The following is a 21425-nucleotide window of genomic DNA, read 5'->3' on the forward strand; positions in this document are numbered from 1 at the left end:
GGGTTTCACGTCTCCCGCAACATAGTTAACTTGTAAAAAATAAACTCAGCATTTTAAAACGAATGTACGAATGCAAATTTTTGTCAACATACAGTGTGTTAACAACAGATCTTCGACCAGCATGAAGCCTTTCCAGAGTTTTGTGGCTTTAAACATATTAGGCTGAGGGAGAACCTCACCTTCATAAGTTCATAGGTTCTAGGAGCAGAATAAGGCCATTCGGCCCATCAAGTCTACTCCGCCTTTCAATCATGGCTGACCTATTTTTCCCCGTAATCTTTGACGCGCTTACTAATCAAGAACCTAGCAATCTCCGCATTAAAAACACCCACTGACTTGGCCCCCACAGCCGTCTGAGGTAATGAATTCCACAGATTCACCACCCTCTGGCTGAAGACGTTCCTCATGTGATTCTAGAAGCTTGATCAAACACCAGCAACCAGGTGCGCAACAATGAAAGGTGAGCTGTGTACACTTAAGTCTTTCTGATAATTAATAGGGACTGAGTAATTTTACGAACACTAGGGCAAGCATTATCATGGGTCTGACGTACATTTGACCTGCATTTAAAGCTTTACTTTATCCAGATATACAAATGGATGAAGCCTCCCCTAAAGTCCACGTTACAACAAGGCAGACGGGGCGGTACAGCGGCAGAGTTGCTGCTTTACTGCGCCGATGACCCAGGTTCGATCCAGACCAAGGGTGCTTGTCTGTATGGAGTTTGTACGTTCTCCCCGAGACCAACGTGGATTTTCCCCGGGTGCTCCGGTTTCCTCCCACACTCTAAAGACGTACAGGTTTGTAGGTTAATAAGCTTGGTAAAATTGTAAATCGTCCCTAGTGTGTGTAGGATAGTGTTAGTGTGCGTGGATCGCTGGTCGGCGCGGACCCGGTGGGTCGAAGGTCTTGATTCCGCGCTGTATCTCTAAACTAAACAGTAAACTCATGTTGTTTACACCCTTGCAAGTAAACCATCGCATCTCACAGCAGATCTCGGAGGCCTACTGCACTGTGCACACCATAAATTCTGAATGTACAACAGCACGTTGCAACCAAAGGCGACGTTTTATTTAGAAACAGCCATCAACTGCAGTCTGAAAGATTCCTTTGATAGTAGCCAGGATTGAGCACTGGGATATTTTTCAGATCCTGCAATTGAATTATGTAAACACTGATAAGCGCCTTGTGCTTTACTCTGCATTGTGCTATTGTTACCATAGCAACAGGTTTATTGCCTTTTTAAAAAAAATCAGTGCAATTGTTTGCTTTAGTTTTCCTATGGAGCCGTGCATTGTTGTGTTCAACCTGACCAGAATTCTTACAAGATGAAACACTTTGCCGCTTCGTGCCTGTAACAATTAATCTCCCCAAGTGGATAAAAAGCAGGCAAAAAAACAAGAAATAAAGGCGGCTGGCATCATCAAAGACCCACGCCACCCTGGCCACGCTCTCATTTCTTTCCCATCGGCAAGGTGGTACAGGAGTCTGTAAACCGTGACCACCATGTTCAAGAATAGCTTCTTCCCAACAACCATCAGGTTCTTGAACACCACATAACACGAGAGTGATAGAGCCATACAGCAGTAAACAGGCCCTTTGGCCCACCTTGCACCTGCTGACCCACATTCCCCAATCTGGATGCTGCCTGTCCCACTGAGTTACTCCAGCATTTTGTGTCCATCTTCCTCAATCTACACTTGTCCTATCTGCCAGCATTTGGCACATATCCCTTTAAACCTTTCCAATGCCCGCACATGTCCAAATATCAATTAAATGTTGTTGTAGTACCTGTCTCAAATACCTCCTCTGGCAGCTAATTCCATATAGGGAACCATGTAGGAAGGAACTGCAGATGCTGGAAGATAGACACAAAATGCTGGGGTAACTCAGCGGGACAGGCAGCGTCTCTGGGGAGGGGAAGGAATGGGTGACGTTTCGGGTCGAGACCCTTTTTCAGACTGAGAGTCGGGGGGGGGGGAAGGGAAACGAGGGATATAGAAGGTGGTATAAAGAGATATGGAACAAATGAATGGAAGACATGCAAAAAGAAATGATGGTCAGGGAAAGGGAAACGAGAGGTACAAACCAGTCAGGGGAAAGGGAAATATATCTCGTCTATATCTCTCGTCTCCCTTTTCCCTGACTAGTCTGAAGGGTGTCGACCCGAAACGCCACCCATTTCCTCTCTCCAGAAATGCTGCCTGTCCCACTGAGTTACTCCAGCATTTTGTGTCTATAATATAGGGAACCTTCAGGTTCCTATTAAATCTTTCCCCTCTCAGCTTCCATTGGAAGACACAAAATGCTGGAGTAACTCAGCGGGTCAGACAGCATCTCAGGAGAGAAAGAATGGGCGACGCTTCGGGTCGAGACCCTTCTTAAGAAGGGTCTCGACCATCGGTCTGAAGAAGGGTCTCGACCCGAAACATCGCCCATTCCTTCTCTCCAGAGATGCTGCCTGACCCACTGAGTTACTCCAGCATTTTGTGTCTACCTTCCATTTGAACCAGCATCTGCAATTATTTTCCTACTATATCCACTGGTTCTTGATTCCCCTGCTCTGGGGAATGGACTATGTGCCTTCATCCTAACTATTCCCATCATGATTGTCTTCACCTTTATAAGATTACTCCTGCGCTCCAAGAAACATAACCCTAGCCTGCCTAACCAATTAAATATGTACTTTGGGCTTTTTTTTCACTTAGTGTTGGGGTTATTAATTTACTGAATAAATGTTTATTATATATTATCAATGTGTATTGTGTTACCGACCTGTAATGTTGCTGCAAGTAAAAATTTCATTGTCAGAACATTTGACGATTAAACATTCTTGACATTTGGATGAGAGAGACAAGGAGCAAATTAGACTCAGAGGATTCTCTGACATTATATTCAGACATTGAGGGAAGGGAAAGATGTAGAGAGGTAGAGGAAGCTAATCCAGGAAATAAAGGCTCAATAAATTAATGTTTAGGTAGGAAAAGCTCAGCAATTTGTAAGTAAACAATATTGAACATCATTGCCACAGACGGCTGTGGAGGCCAGACATTGGGTAACTTTAAGGCAGAGATTGACAGATTCTTGATTAGCAAGGGTGTCGAAGATTATGGGGGGGAGGGGGGGAAGGCAGGAGAATGGGGTTGAGAGGAAAGATCAGCCATGATTGAATGGCGGAGTAGACTAAATGGGCCGGACAATGCAAAATATCATGGAAAAAAGCTAATTTTGAGTTTTAGAAAGTCAGACTTGAAGTGAGTGAAAGATCCTTTGAGAAGTGTTATAGAGTCATAGAGTGATACAGTGCGGAACAGGCCGTTCGGCCCAACTTGCCCCCACCGGCCAACATGTCCCAGCTCCACTCGTCCCACCTGCCCGCGTTTGGGCCATATCCCTTCAAACCTGTCCTATCTATGTACCTGTCTAGTGCTGGATGTGAGAAATTAGAATTGCAGGACTTGAAGAATGCTAACCTTTTTAGTAGGAAAATAACTGCAGATGCTGGTACATCCCCTCTCTTCCCCTCCCCCTTCCCAGATCTCCCACTGTCTTCCTGTCTCCACCTATATCCTTCCTTTGCCCCGCCCCCCCGACATCAGTCTGAAGAAGGGTCTCGACCCGAAACGTCACCCATTCCTTCTCGCCAGAGATGCTGCCTGACCCGCTGAGTTACTCCAGTATTTTGTGATACCTTCGATTTGTTTTCCCTCTCTTCCCCTCCCCTTCCCAGTTCTCCCACTGTCTTCCTGTCTCCACCTATATCCTTTCTTTGTCCCGCCCCCCCGACATCAGTCTGGAGAAGGGTCTTGACCCATTCCTTCTCTCCAGAGATGCTGCCTGACCCGCTGAATTACTCCAGCATTTTGTGATAACCTTTTTTAGTGTATCAATGTTTAGACAACTCAAAATCTCTGTTATAATCTTCCTTTGCTAAGCCTTGCACAATATTTTTCCGAATAAATACTGATGTAAATTATTTATTCAGTATCTCAGCCATACAATCTGCCTGTGTGAGTAATTTATTTTCTGGTTTCAGATCTGCCCCGCCTCTCCTCTTACAACACTCATGCACATGACTATAGAATATTTTTAGGATTCATTTTATGTTTGCTACGTCCTTTTTCTTTATGCTTTCAGCTTCACATTTCCCTTTTTAAGCCTTCCTTCTGTAATAAGCCTGGTTCGCACAAACTGGTATCTGCAACACCTTCTCTTTTTGGTTTAGTTTAGAGTTACAGGGTGGAGACAGGCCGTTCGACCCACAAAAGGGTCGAATCAGCGACCCCCACACACTAGCACCATCGTACATACTAGGAACAATTTGCAATTTTTACCGAAGCCAATTAACCTACAAACCTGTACATATTTTGAGCGTGGGAGGAAACCGGAGCAACGTCCGAACTCAGTACAGACAGCGCCCCAGGTCAGGATCAAACCCAGGTCTCTGACGCTGAGACAGCAACTCTACTGCTGCGCCACCGTGCTGACCTCTGTTGCATTTTGATCCGGTTTTAATTTTCACTAGACCAAGTGGACACGTTGGGCCCAAACCTCTCCTGCATTGGTGCAGCACCCTCTCTTCCCCCCTCCTCCTCCCCTTCCCCCTCCCCACTCCATCCCACTCAAACCCCCTTATCCTCCCTCCTCCCCTCCCTCCACCCTCTCCCTCTCCCTCCCCCCCTCCCTCCCCCCCTCCCTCCCTCACCCTCCCTCCACCCCCCTCCCTCCCCCCCACCCCCCCCCCTCCCCCCCACCCCCCCTCCCCCTCCCTCCCTAGGAGAGATTTAAACTTTAAAATGTGAATAACTTTTAAAATATAACCGATTTCAATGAAACTTCTTCCATTAGCACCAAAGGAACGACGGTGAGTAAGGTGGGCCTAAAATTGTCGCGCTATCGTGTACCGTTTTGGCTTTAGTTCAGGAACAAACAAATAAACAAGAGTTTTAGTATATAGATGAGTTAAGAAGGAATTAAGAGTATTTCATTGTCATCTGTACCAAAAACTGAACAATGAGATTAATACTTGCAGCAGCATATTATTAGGCTGTTTGTTATCAGTCAACTGAACCATCCTATCACCAAATACTAGCAGTCCTGAACTACCATCTACCCCATTGGAGACTCGGAATATCTTTAATCAGACCTGACTGGACTTTATCTGGAACTAAATGTTATTATCTTTATCCTGTATCTGCACACTCTGGACAGCTCTATTGTAAACATGTATACTATTTCCGCTGTCTGGATAGCATGTAACAAAAAGCTTTTCATTGTACCTCGGTACACGTGACAATAAACGAAACTAAAAATAACTGCACCCACAACACCCATAGATAACATATTATAACCAAAAATTGGAATAAAATAACCCCCAATCTAGAGCAATAATAATAAATGTAGATAAATTATTAAATGCAAAACCATTGCAGAAAAAGTCAGAAGCTCTTATTTCTACCAAAGACAGTTCATAGGTTAGTGTTGTGTAGTGTTCAAGAGCCTGATGGTGAAGGGAAGAAGCTATTCTGGAACCTGGTGATCAGTTTTCAGACTAATATAGTTAACATAATAAATTTAACAAATTCAACAAGTTGAAAAGAACAATCGCCGAACGTCCTTAGTGTAACCAAGACAGTTTGTAGTTCATAGTTTTAGTTAGTGTTTATGGTGTTGAAGAGCCTGATGGTTGTTAGGAAGCTGTTCTTGAACCTGCTATGTGGGACTGCATCTGAACTGTAGCTAAAACATCTCCACCTTTAAAAGCCTCTCATCATATCATCATCATATATCTACAGCCGGAAACAGGCCTTTTCGGCCCTCCAAGTCCGTGCCGCCCAGTGATCCCCGTACATTAACACTATCCTACACCCACTAGGGACAATTTTTACATTTACCCAGCCAATTAACCTACATACCTGTACGTCTTTGGAGTGTGGGAGGAAACCGAAGATCTCGGAGAAAACCCACGCAGGTCACGGGGAGAACGTACAAACTCCTTACAGTGCAGCACCCGTAGTCAGGATCGAACCTGTGTCTCCGGCGCTGCATTCGCTGTAAAGCAGCAACTCTACCGCTGCGCTACCGTGCCGCCCAACTCTCATTGTTCAATTGGTTTCCCCAGCTGAAGTTTGATTCCAATTTACATAGACCAAAGTTCATCAAAATGAACTCCTTTCTAATTGACTAGTTCTACCTTTGTGGAGCAACAGGTAGTATAAGAAAATAGAGGAGGAGAACTTCTTCAAAGAAGAAGAACTTCTACCTTTGAGGGGACTACATTGTTATCTATAACAGCCCAGGTCTGATTGCCCGGCATGGGGGAGCTGAGATTGCCCCGCGATGCGGGAGCTTAATCGCCCCGACGCGGAGGGCCCGACCGCTGGCTACAGGAGCCAAGATCGTCCCGTCAACGGAAGGCTCGAGGCCCCCGACCGCGGGAGAACGAAGAAGGGAAGCAGATTGAACTTTCTTTTCGCCTTCCATCACAGTGAGAAATGTGGAGGAGTCACTGTGGTGGATGTTTATGTTAAAATGTATTGCGTGTGTTTTGCTGCTTTTTATTGGTATAAATCAAATTCCTCGTATGTTGCAAAACATACTTGGTAAATAAAGTACGAGTATGAATATTCTAAAGCTTGATATCATAATCACCGTTTCCTAGATGCCTCCACGCTGATCAATTTGGCAGTCTTCATTTCCCAGACCAGGGGCGGCATAGTGGCGCAGCAATTGAGTTGCTGCCTTTCAGTGCCAGAGACCCGGGTTCGATTGTGACTAGGTGTTGTCCATACGGAGTTGGTACATTCTCCGTGACCGTGGGGGTTTTCTCCGGGTGCTCCGGTTTCCTCCCACTCTCCAAAGACGTACAGGTTTGTAGGTTAATTGGCTTCAGTAAAGTTGTAAAATTGTCCCTCGTGTGTAGGGTAGTGCTAGTGTAGGGTTGACCGCTGGTCGGCACAGACATGGTGGGGCGAAGGGACTGTTTCCACGCTATATCCCTAAAGTCTTATTTAACCACACAAAAAAATCCCCATCGAGAAAGTTCCCTTGAACACACTTCAGCAACGCTATCCCACTATCCCCTAGCATTATAGACAATAGGTGCAGGAGTAGGCCATTCGGCCCTTCGAGCCAGCACCGCCATTCAATGTGATCATGGCTGATCATTCTCAGCATTGTTACGGTCATGGTCCGTGCTGGAAATATTGATAACTACTTTGACTTTTGCACATCTTTGCAATTTTCCCTGCAAACTTGAACAACATCATTCCCACTTGTTGGGAATTTCACCAGCCTCTTCTCTTTCAGACGATCACAACTCTCTTTGTATCACAAAATGCTGGAGTAACTCAGCGGGTCAGGCAGGATCTCCGGAGAGAAGTAATGGGTGACATTTCGGGTCGAGACCCTTCTTCAGAAAAGTCACCCATTCCTTCTCTCCAGAGATGCTGCCTGACCCGCTGAGTTACTCCAGCATTTTGTGATACCTTCGATTTGTACCAGCATCCGCAGTTATTTTCCTACACTATTCTCTTTGTAATTCACTATGCCTCCAAGATTTGCGTCACTACAAACATAGAAACATAGTCTCAGTGCAATTGCACCGCTATTGTTTCTCAATTCTAAAAATGCACATTCTATCCTTGATCATTCCAGGACATCCTCTCTCCAGCGATTTTTCTCGTGCAATCCCGCCACGCCTCCTCCTTCCTTCCCTTCCCCATTTGTGTCGAACAACTTGTATCCAGGAATATTATAGAGTTTGTTTTTTTTTAGCTTATGCTTTGTTATTGGGACAATATTGTAACCTCAATGTCTCTGCAACTTCCCAATCCTGTCTAGTACCATTCTTGGTTACCAGCACTGTAAACGGATCTCAGACCTTCTCATCCTCTCAGTCCAGTTTACTTTGCTTTAAAGATACAGCGCGGAAACAGGCCCTTCGGCCCACCGAGTCCACGCTGACCAGCGATTAGTACTCTAGCACTAGGGACACTCGAGACAATTTACAATTTTACCGAAGCCAATTAACCTACAAATCTGTACGTCTCTGCAGTTGCTTGATAACAGCCGGGAAGAAACTGTTCCCAAATCTGGAGGGATGCGTTTTCACACTTCTGTACATCTTGCTTGATGGGAGTGGGGAGAAGAGGGAGTGACCGGGTTGAGATATGTCCTTGCTTATGCTGATGACCTTGCTGAGGCAGCATGAAGTGTAGATGAACTGCAGAATACCCAGAGAACGTACAAACTCCGTACAGACAGCACCCATAGTCAGGATCCAACCCGAACCTCTGGCGCTATAAGGCAGCCACTCTACAGTTGCGTCACAGTGCTGCCCAGTTCTGTCCAACGCATTTTAAACACAGGCTGAAGGGTCCCGACCTGAAACGTGTACTGAGGTACTGTGAAAAGCTTTTTCTTGCGTGCTATCCAGTCAGCGGAAAGACTCTCTCTGATTACAATTGAGCTGTCCACAGTGTACAGATACAGGATAAAGAGAATAACGTTTAGTGCAAGATAAAGTCCAGTAAAGTCAGAATAAAGATGGTCCAATGGTCTCCAATGAGGTAAATGGTAGTTCAGGACCGCTCTTTAGTTGTTGATAGGGTGGTTCAGTTGTTTGATAACATCCGGGAAGAAACTGTTCCCAAATCTGGAGGGATGAGTTTTCACACCTCTGTACATCGTGCTTGATGGGAGAGGGGAGAAGAGGGAGTGACCGGGTTGAGACTCGCACTTAATTATGCTGGTGACCCTGCCTAGGCAGCATGAAGTGTCAATGGAGTCAATGGAAGGGAGGTTGGTTTGTGCAATGGACTGGGCTGCGCCCACAATTCTCTGCAATTTCTTGCGGTCTTGGATGGTCCTGTTCCCAAACCACGCTGTGATGTACGACGATAGAATGCCACTGGACCATTGAATTACATAGAAACATAGAAAATAGGTGCAGGAGTAGGCCATTCGGCCCTTCGAGCCTGCACCGCCTTTCAATACGATCATGGCTGATCATCCAACTCAGTATCCTGTACCTGCCTTCTCTCCATACCCCCTGATCCCTTTAGCCACAAGGGCCACATCTAACTCCCTCTTAAATATAGTCAATGAACTGGCCTCAACTACCTTCTGTGGCAGAGAACTCCACAGATTCACCACTCTGTGTGAAAAAAAACTTTCTCATCTCGGTCCTAAAAGACTTCCCACTTATCCTTAAACTGTGACCCCTTGTTCTGGACTTCCCCAACATCGGGAACAATCTTCCTGCATTTAGCCTGTCCAACCCCTTAAGAATTTTGTAAGTTTCTGTAAGTTTCTTACCTTTGGAAAGTGGCAAGGCGACTGGTGTGGTGGGAGATAATGAGAGAAATGCCTGTGCAAGATGCAACTGGGAATAATGTTGAAATGGTTGACTGTGGTAGAAGTTGCCACAGCCTTCGATATCAAATCAGAGACTGCGTCAATATTTGGTTTACTTTCCGGAGATAAGTATCCAAAGAAACAGTAATATATCGGCAAGAACTACGTGAGCACACTAAGATAATGCAGCTCTGAAGAGAGAAAAACAAAGGCCTTCAGAGAAGATTAATCAAAATAAAATGACACCATCCAGGAAGGCAATACCATTAGTTAATAAATGCTTGGTTAAGCGGCCGGGCTTTAGAATTTTACACAAGTTGAGAATAAAGGGAATCCCATCGTAACTGAGGAGCACCTGTGGTGTGTACACAGGAATCCAATTTGGAGGTATGTTGACGAGTTCTACAGAAGGTACAGGCACGGTGGCGCAGCGGTAGAGTGGCTGCCTTACAGCGCCAGAGACCCGGGTTCAACCCAGACTACGGGTGCTATCTGTACGGAATTGGCACGTTCTCCCTGTGACGGTGTGGGTTTTCTCCAGGTGCTCCGGTTTCCACCTACATCCCAAAGACGCGCAGGTGGAAAAGGTTAATTGGCTTCTGTAAATAGTCCCGAGTGTGTAGGATAGAACTAGTGTGTACGGGGTGATCGCTGGTCGGCACACTCGGTTGGCCTGCTTCCATGCTGTAACTCTTAAAAACTAAAACTAAACTAAGGAAGTGAGATACAGGGGTGGCTAAGGCCTGAAAAAGCAAGAATGCTAAATCTGTGGTGTCAAGAGTCAAGAGTGTTTTAATGTCTGACGTCCCGAAACGGAACAATGAAATTCTTACGTGCAAGAGATAAGTAAACGTAGTCTGGATGCTGGGAAGTAGCGCTCATTCAAAGAATAGCATGATGAATGCTCAGCACCCAGAACGCATGGGTTGTCTTTTGAGCTGAGTTTATTTACAGAGGCTGGCGGTCGGGGAGATTGCATCAAAATAATTGAATCTGGAACGCAGGTTTCAACAACAGATGGGGTGGAGGTTGGGATGGCGATAGAATGATGTGCTGGTGAAATGTGGCAAACTTAGTGTGGCACAACTAGGTCTACAGCTCATGTACAAAATGGATGTCTACTCTGGCTAGGGCACATGAAGTGTTTCTGTGGTGTTATTTCCTCAGTATACTAAATTTAGAAGGGCACCGACAAATTCCCCTTCATGCCCAACACCACTCCGCCTTGGAAAGTTTGCACAATTTCTTTGCTCTTGCTGGGTCTACATTCTGGCCCTTACTCTTTTCAATAGTGTTTCGGGAGCACCTTCACTAACACGGACAGCAGGTTTAAGGTGGCACTCCCTCTTCCTCCTTCTCCCATCAGGCAAGAGCTACTGTAGTATGAAGACGCACTCCTCCAGATTCAGGGACAGTCTCTTCTCAGCCGCTATCAGGCAACTGAACCATCCTATCACCAGCTAGAGAGAGGTCCTAATCTACCACCTACCTCATTGGAGACCCTTTGACTATCTTTAAGAGGGGGGGGGGGGGGTGAAGGGGAGAGGGAGGTGGCCGAGAGGGAGGGTTGGAACATGTAGGAATAATAAAAGGTAGGATGGAGAGTGTATGGGGATGGAAGAATTCAGGGAGGGGAAGGAGAGCATAAAGATAATATCTCCTTCTTTGAGGAATTCTGTTTTCGAAGGTGTGCTCCAAGATGCCTCGGGTCATTGTTCTCTGTTACAGGCACAATATGTGTCATTCATGATTTACTAAAAAGGAGGTACTGGCAAAGCACAATCACAAGCAGAACGAATTGGACCGTAGAAAAAACAAGAACCTTATATGTTAGTAATCTGAAAATAAAAATAGAAAATGCTGGAAACATTCAGCTGGTCAGCATCGTTGAAGAGGAGAAAGAATCAGCATTTCAAGACAAGAAATTTGCAGATGAAGGTTCATCGACCTGAAATATTGACTTTTTTTCCTGACCTGCTGAATATTCCCACGGTTTTCTACTTCTATACTAAGGCAACATCTCATCTTTTACTTACGACTTCTGAACCCAACTATGAATTCAATAAAAGACACAGCGTTCTGGAGTAACTCAGCGGGTCAGGCAGCATCTCTGGAGAACATGGGCGGTGACATTTCGGGTTGGGACCCTTCTTCAGACACTTGAATCAATTCAATACTTGAGGATATCACCCATTCCAAAGATAGAAACAAAATCCTGGAGTAACTCAACGGGTCAGGCAGCATCTCTGGAGAAAAAGAATAGGTGACGTTTTGGGTCGAAACCCTTCTTCAGACTTTTGCAGTTTGAAGAAAGGTTCCGACCAAAAACGTTTCCTGTTCCTTTTCTCCGGAGATGCTGCCTGACCCAGAGTTACTCCAGCATCTTGTGTCCATCTTTGGTTTAAACCAGCACTTGCAGTTCCTTCCTGCGCATATCACCCATCCGCGTCCTGTACCTCACATTTCCAGCGCAGTGTTTGTTTTTTCTCTCCTGTTCTGGTGATTTCAGATTGCATTTGTCTCGTGTTCACCATCCCCATTCATAAGTTTTGTTATTCACTAGGCTTTACCACCATCTTCCATCAGGACCATCGCCATCAGCATCATTCAGTATTTCCTGATCACTGTACGAGAGACAACCCCTTCTATTCTCCCTCGCCTTTCCCCTTTCTCTGCAAACTAAAATCGTTTTGTTCCCCAAAATCTAATGAACACACCACCCTGCTCACACACTCATTTCACCCCTGCCATCAGGAAGAAAGCACAGGAGCCTGAAAACTGGAACATCCAGGTTCAGGAACAGCTTCTACCCTACAGCCATTTGGCTATTAAACACTACAACCTCAAATTAGTTCTAAACTACATAGACTGTTTACATATTCTGTTGTGCTGCAGCAAGTAAGAATTTCATTGTTCTATCTGGGACAATAAAACACTCTTGACTATTATTGTTATTATTGCACTATTATTGCTTGTTTTTTGTGTGCATGTATGTGTGCATTTGTGTGTCTATATATATATATATATGTGTGTATTTGTGAGTGTGTGTATATATACACCCACTGAACTTTTTTTCCCCCTCTCGTTCATTATATTGTTTATTACAGTGCACTATGTTTACATATTCTGCAGTGCTGCCGCAAGTAAGAATTTCATTATTCTATCTGGGACATATGACAATAAAACACTCTTGACTCTTGAAGATTATTCAACTCAAATAAAAACTATTTCTTTCCCTGCAACACAAGCCTGGTTCGACAACTCAAACGCCCAGGAACGAAGGAGATTGCAGAGGGTAGTAGACACTGCCTGGTACTGAAAGCCCCACCGTCAAAGGGATCTATAGGAGGCTTTGCCTGCAAAAAGGCAGTCAAAAATCATTAAAGACCCACATCACTCTGGCCAAGCTCTCATTCGTTCTTACCATCAGGAAGAAGTTCCAAGAGCCTGAAAACAGGTTCAAGTATACCTTGTTGGGTCGAAAGGCTTGTTTCCACACTGTATGACTCCCTGCTGAGGGAAGGATGCCAATGAGGTGCAAAGCACGCGGAGAAGACATGAGGACGTTGCCCGGACTCGAAGGCCTGAGCTATTGGGAAAGGTTGGACGAGGACTTAAGTATGATCTTATAGAGGTGCATAAAATTATGATGGGAATAGACAGAGTCTTTTACCCACACTGGGAGAATCAAAAACCAGAAGACATAGCTTTGAGGTGAGAGGGGTAAGTTTAATAGGACTCCGAGGAGCAGCCATTTCGCGGATGGTGGGTATATGGAACGAGCTGCCAAAGGAGATAGGCAGGTACTATAATAGCATTTAAAAAAACACTTGGACTGGTACATGGGTAACAAAGGTTTGGATGGATATAATCCAAACGCAGACAATTCGGACAAGCTTCGATGGGGAATCATGGTCGGTATGGATAAGTTGGGCTGAAAGGCCTGTTTCTGTGCTATATGACTCTGATAAAGAAAAACAGTTTTCTATTTCTACAACCTATATCAAACCTTTTCTTGACAACCAAAAAAACTTTAAACCCAACGACGACTACTAACATTTAGTCCATAAGGAGCTGTGTGCTTGTTTAGGCCACGACATAGGCCATTCGGCCTATTAAGTCTACTCCACCATTCTATCACGGCTGATCTATCTTTCCCTCTCAACTCCATTCTCTTGACTTCTCCCCATACCCCTTGACACCTGCACTAATCAAGAACCTCCACTTTAAAAATACCCAATGACTAGGCCTCCACCATCATCTGTGGCAATGAATTCCACAGATTTACCATCCTCGGGCTAAAAAAATTCCTCAGAGACACAAAATGCTGAAGTAACTCAGTGGGACAGGCAGCATCTCTGGATAGAAGGAATGGGTGATGTTTCGGGTCGAGATCCTTCTTCAGACTGAACTAAAGTACGTGCTGATTGTGAACCACCCATTTACACTAATACTACACTAAATCAAATCTCTCAGTCAGAAGGGTCTCTACCCGAAACGTCGCTCATTCCTTCTCTCCGGAGATGCTGACTGTCCCGCTGTTACTCCAGCATTTTTTGTCTATCTTCGGTTCCTTCCCACACAAAGAAATTCCTCCTCATCTCCATTCTAAACGTACTTCCTTTTATTCTGATGTTATGGCCTCTGTTCCTAGACTTTCCCACTAGTGGAAACATCCCCTCCACATCTACTCTATCTCGGCCTTTCATTATTCAGTAGGCTTCAATGAGGTCCCCCTCATCCTCCTAAACTCCAGTGATTACAGGCCCTGTGCCAAAAAACGTTCCCCATACGTTAACCCAATCATCATCGGGATCATTCTCGTGGATTGATCTTTGTCTTTGATTAGTAGCTATGTGTTCTTTAACGCCCACCTAGATAGCAGATGGAATATCAGCTCAAAATCTTATCCAGCAAAAAAAAAAGACAGCTCTTTCAGCACAATCCTCCTAAACTACCACAGTAAACCTACATCATTAGCTTGCCCCAGAATGGGATTAAAACCCACCATATTTTACCTCAAAATGTGTAGGAAAGAACTGCAGATGCTGGTTTGAAATCGAAGGTGGGCACAAAATGCTGGAGTAACTCAGCGGGACAGGCAGCATCCCTGGAGAGAAGGAATTCCTTCTCTCCGGAGATGCTGCCTGTCCCGCTGAGTTACTCCAGCATTTTGTGTCCACCTTCTACCTCAACCTCCCACCAAACCAGGGTCATATTAACCCGAACATAAGCGTTACCCAACAACTCCACGGTTTAATCCACACCACAATAGGACAGAGTGACATCTTTTCCTCCTGCTTCAAGTACCTCTGAAATATCTCCTGCAGTGTGTCTCTGGTGAATGCTCTCCCGTCCTGGAAGACATTGTTCAGAGCGTGAAGTGCACACAACTCTCTTCTCTGCTTCTCGTGGTAAATCAAAGTGGGCGGCTGCACATCAGAGTCCAGTTTCAACTTATCTCCTTTCCAAGGGACACAGCTCATTTTTCAGTTCAGCACAACGAACTGTCTGAAACGTAGTCAAGCCTCAAGAAAAAGTACACCCTGAGCTCAGTTCACATTCCAGGTCCCTTATAGTCATGTTAAGACTTCCGAGCAGTAGCGCCAGGTATCTTTGCAACTCCGTAACAATCAAATTCAAACAAAAGCTGTGACATTCAAATGATTTGCAATGATTACTTCCTGGTTCTTGAAAAATATACTGTATGATTCCAATGAAGAAAGGTCAGGAAAGTGGGAGAATCTTTTAAGGACACTTTCTTCCTACGAAAAGAACACTTTGAAGACAAACGTCAGTGTTTTGTTCCCAGCAGTCCAGCCATTCCAATGTGATATTTATAATCTCTCGATAAGCCGCAACTTTTGCCACAAGAACATTCTTGGTTGCAGATGGATCGGTCTCTCTGGGTGCATTCTTCTTAGATCTTCAGATCATCCCACAGATCTGTCTCCCCTGTGCATCCATGCTTGTTCCTCCAGTTGACATGTCCTGCAATTTCAACAGGATGCTCCTGGTAGCCTAACCTCCCCCCCCCCCCCCCACCCCGCCCCCCTTCCGATTTCCCCCCTGCACTTTAAGAATCACACTGTTCCTGCCCCTCTATCTCTATCCTGGGAACTGTGCTGACTATACACTCCTTGCTCTCGGAATGACTCCAAGGATTATCCTTCCACCTTGTGAATCACTCTGGGGACCCCTCCCCTTCCCTGAAAATTGCTCTTGGGACCCCTTTCCCCCTTCTCCCCTGAGACTGACTGGGGTTCCCTCCTCTCCCCTAAAAAAAAAATCACTCAGGGAACCAGCTCTCTCCTGGCAATCACTCTGGGGAACCCCTTCTCCTCTCAGAATTACTTTGGTTCCCTCCTCTCCCCAAGTTTGAGGACCCCCCCCCCCTCTCTCACCCTTGGTATCACTCTGGAGACCCCTCTCTGGCTTGGGGTAAAACTCTGGAGACACCTCGTTCCTCTGCTATCACTGGGGGGGGGGGGGGTCTCTGGCTTGGAGTAAAACTCTGGAGACCCCTCTCTCCCCTGTTATCACTCTGGAGACCCCCCTCTCTCCTGTTATCACTCTGTGGAGACCCTTATCTAACCTGTTATCACTCTGTGGAGACCCTTATCTAACCTGTTATCACTCTGTGGAGACCCCTCTCTCCCCTGTTATCACTCTGGAGACCCCCCCCTCTCTCCTGTTATCACTCTGTGGAGACCCTTATCTAACCTGTTATCACTCTGTGGAGACCCCTCTCTCCCCTGTTATCACTCTGGAGACCCCCCCTCTCTCCTGTTATCACTCTGTGGAGACCCTTATCTAACCTGTTATCACTCTGTGGAGACCCTTATCTAACCTGTTATCACTCTGTGGAGACCCTTATCTAACCTGTTATCACTCTGTGGAGACCCCTCTCTCCCCTGTTATCACTCTGTGGAGACCCTTATCTAACCTGTTATCACTCTGTGGAGACCCTTATCTAACCTGTTATCACTCTGTGGAGACCCTTACCTCCCCTGTTATCACTCTGGAGACCCCCTACACCCCCCTCAGATTCACTGTGGGGACCCCACTGCCCTGGGAACCTCAATGGGATCCTCCTCTGCTCCTTGACCAACACCACTGGGGATCTTCTCTGTAGTTTGGGGAAACTATTGCCCCCCCCCACTCTTGAGCGTTAAGACCCACCAGAGAGTCGCTGCCTGGGACCCTGCTGTGCGTCGACCGTCTCCGCCTCACACTCTCCACAGTTCTCTATGGGCAGCAAACAAACTCCACTCCAGTCGCCCCTCCGCGTCTCCAACAGCCGACGGACGGAGCCGCACACCAGGCCTTGCTTCGCAGGAGAAGTTAAAGGACCGAGTCCTTGCTTGGGGCGTCGAACACACACGGACAACCCCAGGGTCCGCTCACCCCGCCGCCGTCGCCGTCCGTGCACTACGTCACCCGCTACACACGACCGCCGTGACGTCACCGCGGGGTGGGCAGCGTCGCGGCACCCGGCGCGCTGGCGTCATCGCGCAAACCCGCCGCCCCCTACTGGCCCTCCTTGGGACTGCCACCCCATTCAAGAGGCCAAGAGTCAAAAAAGAAGGGAAACACAAAAAGTGTGTTGTTGTCATATGTCCCAGGTAGAACAATGACATTCGTCTGAAGAAGGGTCTCGACCCAAAACGTCACCCATTCCTTCTCTCCTGAGATGCTGCCTGACCTGTTGAGTTACTCCAGCATTTTGTGAATAAATACCTTCGATTTGTACCAGCATCTGCAGTTATTGTCTTATACTGTTCGTACTTCTTCTGCTTCTTCTGTCGTATGTCTTTTAGACCTGCAGCTCCGTTGAGGCGAGCCAGGCCAAGGTGAGGTGTCATCGTCCAGGTCAATCATACCTCGTTCACCATTCGGTGGCCGGTATTTGGGGCAACTGGTGACTATGTGCTCCACTGTCTGTGTTGGGTCCCCACACTCGCAGGAGGCACTGTCCACGAGACCCCAACTCTTCATCGCTACTCCATAACGTCCGACACCTGTCCTCAAGCGATTGAGGGTTATCCACTGCTTTCAATGACTTTCGTACTTGCAGCTGCACAACACAATGTGTACTGCAGATAGGTACTGGAATGACTCAGCCTCTCTGGAGAAAATGGATAGGGGTCGAGACCCTTCTTCAGAATGAGAGTCAGGGGAGGGGGAAACCAGGGGTAAGAAAAAGTACAGAGGACAAATGAATGAAAGGTATGCAAAAGGACAAATAAAAGCCAACAACTAGTATCAAGGAAAGGTGGAGCCCACAATGGCCCATTGTTGGCTGCGGAGAAGGTGATAACAAGTAAATACAAACAGTGAAGCTAAGCAGAACGACACTGAAACTAGTAGGTGGACTGGGGTGGGGGAGGGACGGAGAGAGAGGGAATGCAAGGGTTACTTGAAGTTCGTGAAATCAATATTCATATCACTGGGTTGTAGGCTGCCCAAGCAATTTGCATCTGGCCTTAATCTGACAGTGGAGAAGACCCAGGACAGAAAGGTCAGTATGGGAATGGGAATTAAAGTGTTTGGCAACCGGGAAATCATGTAGGCCAAGGGGGACTGAGCAAAGGTGTTCAGCTAAACGATCGCCCAGTCTGCGTTTGGTCTCACCGATATAGGAATCCACACCTAGAAGAGCAGATGCAGTTGCCCCTCATCTACTTTATCCGCTGATCTAGGTGTGGACTCCTAGGTGTGGACTCCATATGGCATTGAGGGTCGTGAGGCTGGAGGAGGCTGCAAATGATTTAAGAACATGGAATCAAATTTTGTGCACGTCAGCAAGCGCCTACAGAAAATAGTGAGGCATTGACAAAAACAACAAATTCATAAAGTGCTGGAGTAACTCAACAGGTCATTTATCATCCCTGGACAACGTGGATAGGTAAAGGTTGGGACCTTTCTTCAGACTTTCAGACATTTCAGGTTCATCCCGACCTAGAAAGTCACTTATCCACGTTCTCCAGAGATGCTGCCTGACCCACTGAGTTACTACAGCAGTATTTTTAAAAATAGTTTATTTGGCCGTAATTGTATTGCTTATTGTGAACTCTTGCTCTGTACCGATTCACTGCCACATTTTTAACTTTATATCCAAGACAACAATTCACGTGTATGTCTGCTTCCAAGATGACGTCCAACACAGGCGACTATTTGTGTGCTAGCCACAGAAGCAGATCTACAATTATATTACATCTCTATTCCTACAGCAACATTTCTTACTTTAACTATGATCTTCTTAAATGCCTCTCAGTTGGCTTTACCTTGCACTACAATACAATACAATACAAGACAATATATCTTTATTGTCATTGTATAGGCGTACAACGAGATTGGGAATGCGCCTCCCATACGATGCAATAAATTAATTAGCTAATCAGTATTAATTTAAACAACCCAATGAAACAAATTAGAAACAGCTTTAAAACAGAATAAAGTGCAAGTAGATCTGTGCCGGTTCACTATACGATGTGACCATCCGGCTCAGCAGGACTGGTTCATGGCAGCTATGTCCCTGGGGATGAAGCTGTTCTTGAGTCTGGAGGTGCGGGCGTAGAAGGCCTTGAACGTCAGAAGTAGAACGCCATTCCCTCATCGTGTATCTATACAATGTAAATAGCTCAATTGTAATCATGTATTATTTTTCCGCTGACTCGATAGCACGCAACAACAAAATTTCACTGTACCTCGGTACACGTGACAATAAACTAAACTAATCTAATTAAGGAGTTTTAGGATGATACGAGGCTAGAAATGACTGTACAATTGCATGTGTTTGTTTACCTCTCATCAGCTTATCATCTGTACATGCCTCTGACAATGGCATTGAAGCTTTGAATAATATTTCAATGGTCTCACTCTATACTTGTAAAACTCTCAAATTTTTTTGTGATTTACATGGATTCAATGGATTTTGAAGTGTAGCATCAACTTTAGTGCAATTATATAAATATATTTTTTCAACTGTTTGCAATTATTTCAAATATATAGGAAAATCATTTCTTCAAATTAAATTATTTTGAAGGTGGTTTGAGTATTTTGAGATAGTTTATTTTTCTTTGTTGAAGTCATTCTCCCAATTCTGGTCTCTTAAATATCCCAGATATTCCTCATAGTTTTGTGTCGTCGGAGCAGAATTAGGCCATTCAGCCCTTCGAGTGTACCCCGCCATTCAATCATAGCTGATCCATCTTTCTCTCTTAATTCCTTTCTCTTGTCTTCTCCCCATAACCTTCGACACCCTAAGTAAACAAGAATCTGTCAATCCCCCCCCTTAAAAATGCACAATGACGGGCTCCACAGCTGTCTGTGAGTGTGAATTCCACAGATTCACCAACCTTTGACAAAAGAAACTGTTCATTCTAATTGTGGAGGCTGAGCCTTTAGGTTGCAAGGACTTAAGGTCAGGAAGTTCCCTCCAACTTCTCTTACAGAGAAACATAGAAAATAGGTGTTGGAGGAGGCCATTCGGCCCTTCGAGCCAGCACCGCTATTCATTGTGATCATGGCTGATCATCCACAGTCAATGACCCATGCCTGCCTTCTCCCCATATCCCTTGATTCCACTAGCCCCTGGAACTCTATCTAACTCTCTCTTAAATCCATCCAGTGATTTGGCCTCCACTGCCCTCTGTGGCAGAGAATTCCACAAATTCACAACTCTCTGGGTGAAAAAGTTCCTTCTCACCTCAGTTTTAAATGGCCTCCCCTTTATTCTAAGACTGTGGCCCTTGGTTCTGGCCTCGCCCAACATTGGGAACATTTTTCCTGCATCTAGCTTGTCCAGTCCATTTATAATTTTATATGTCTCTATAAGATTCCCTCTCATCCTTCTAAACTCCAGTGAATACAAGCCTAGCCTGCCACTGTAACTTTCTTTTTTTTTTCCTAATCAGATGTGCAGCACTTTGGTCAACGTGGGTTGTTTTTAAATGTGCTATACAAATAAAATTGACTTGACTTGACTAGTATTTTCAATCTTTCCTCATATGACCGTTCCGCCATCTTTTTTTTTCCACTTTTAAAATGTTCATCCAAACTCAGTTCTTTTACCAAACATTTAATTTGGGACTTGCTGTCCCATTTTGTTCGATAACAACACTTACAGGTTATATGTAGGAAGGAACTGCAGATGCTGGTTTACACCGAAGATAGACACAAAATGCTGGAGTAACTCAACGGGACAGGCAGCATCTCTGGAGAGAAGGAATGGATGACGTTTTGGGTCGAGACTCTTCTCCCGACTCTTCTTCAGTTTCGACCCAAAACGTCACCCATTCCTTCTCTCCAGAGATGCTGCCTGTCCCGCTGAGTTATTCCAGCATTTTGTGTCTATCTTCAGTGTAACCTTAATGGTTATACGTTATGTAATTACCAGTCGTGCTGCTGCTGCGAGATTTCAAGAGTGTTGCATCAGAAAATACAAATTCCCAGAAGGAGATCATACAATTGCATTGTTTATTGTGTTTTTCTGTTGTGATGGACTGTATTGCTCCAAGATTGCATCAGGGACAAGCAAGAAAGATGATTTGACAAATGCTGGTTTAACACCGAGAAGGAAGACACAAAGTGCTGGATTTCCTCAGCGGGACAGGGAATGGGTGACTTCTCCAGAGGTGATGCCTGTCCCGCTGAGTTGCTCCAGCATTTATTTTTACAGGTCACACTTGCTGCATAAATACTAGTTGTGGCTGCTGGCCAGAGATTTCAGCAGTGTTTCATCAGAAAGTACAAATTCTCAGTAGGAGGTCCTACAATTGCATTGTTTATTGTGGTGTTTGTTGTGGGAGACTATATATTGGGTTGGATTGCTCCAAAGCTGCATCAGGGGCAAGCAAGACAGACAGAAGACATGTCCCATATTTGACTTGCACAGGATTAGATGTGACCCGAAAGGCGGGAAGGCCGTTGTTTGCAAACAGTGCTGAGGAGGGCCTAGAAACCGCCGCCCCGCCAAGCGGCGCGGGGAGCCTTGAAACTGCCGGTCGGGCTCCGGTGTTGGGGGGGGGGGGGGGGGGGGAACTTGAAACCGGCTCGAGTAGAGC

At 45.6% G+C, this 21425-nt stretch overlaps 1 protein-coding gene across 1 annotated transcript in view; it reads right to left on the reverse strand.

Moving 5' to 3' along the window:
• Positions 1-16774, reverse strand: part of josd1 (Josephin domain containing 1) — a 37733-nt gene extending 20959 nt beyond the window's left edge. The window contains exon 1 of the mRNA XM_078430633.1: positions 14668-16774. Coding sequence (XP_078286759.1) covers positions 14668-14843 — 176 coding nt within the window. The 5' untranslated portion in view covers positions 14844-16774. The remainder of the gene's footprint in view (positions 1-14667) is intronic.
• Positions 16775-21425: the final 4651 nt, after the last annotated feature.

Source organism: Rhinoraja longicauda, chromosome 40 (assembly GCF_053455715.1).
Source record: "Rhinoraja longicauda isolate Sanriku21f chromosome 40, sRhiLon1.1, whole genome shotgun sequence".
Lineage (NCBI taxonomy): Eukaryota > Metazoa > Chordata > Chondrichthyes > Rajiformes > Arhynchobatidae > Rhinoraja > Rhinoraja longicauda.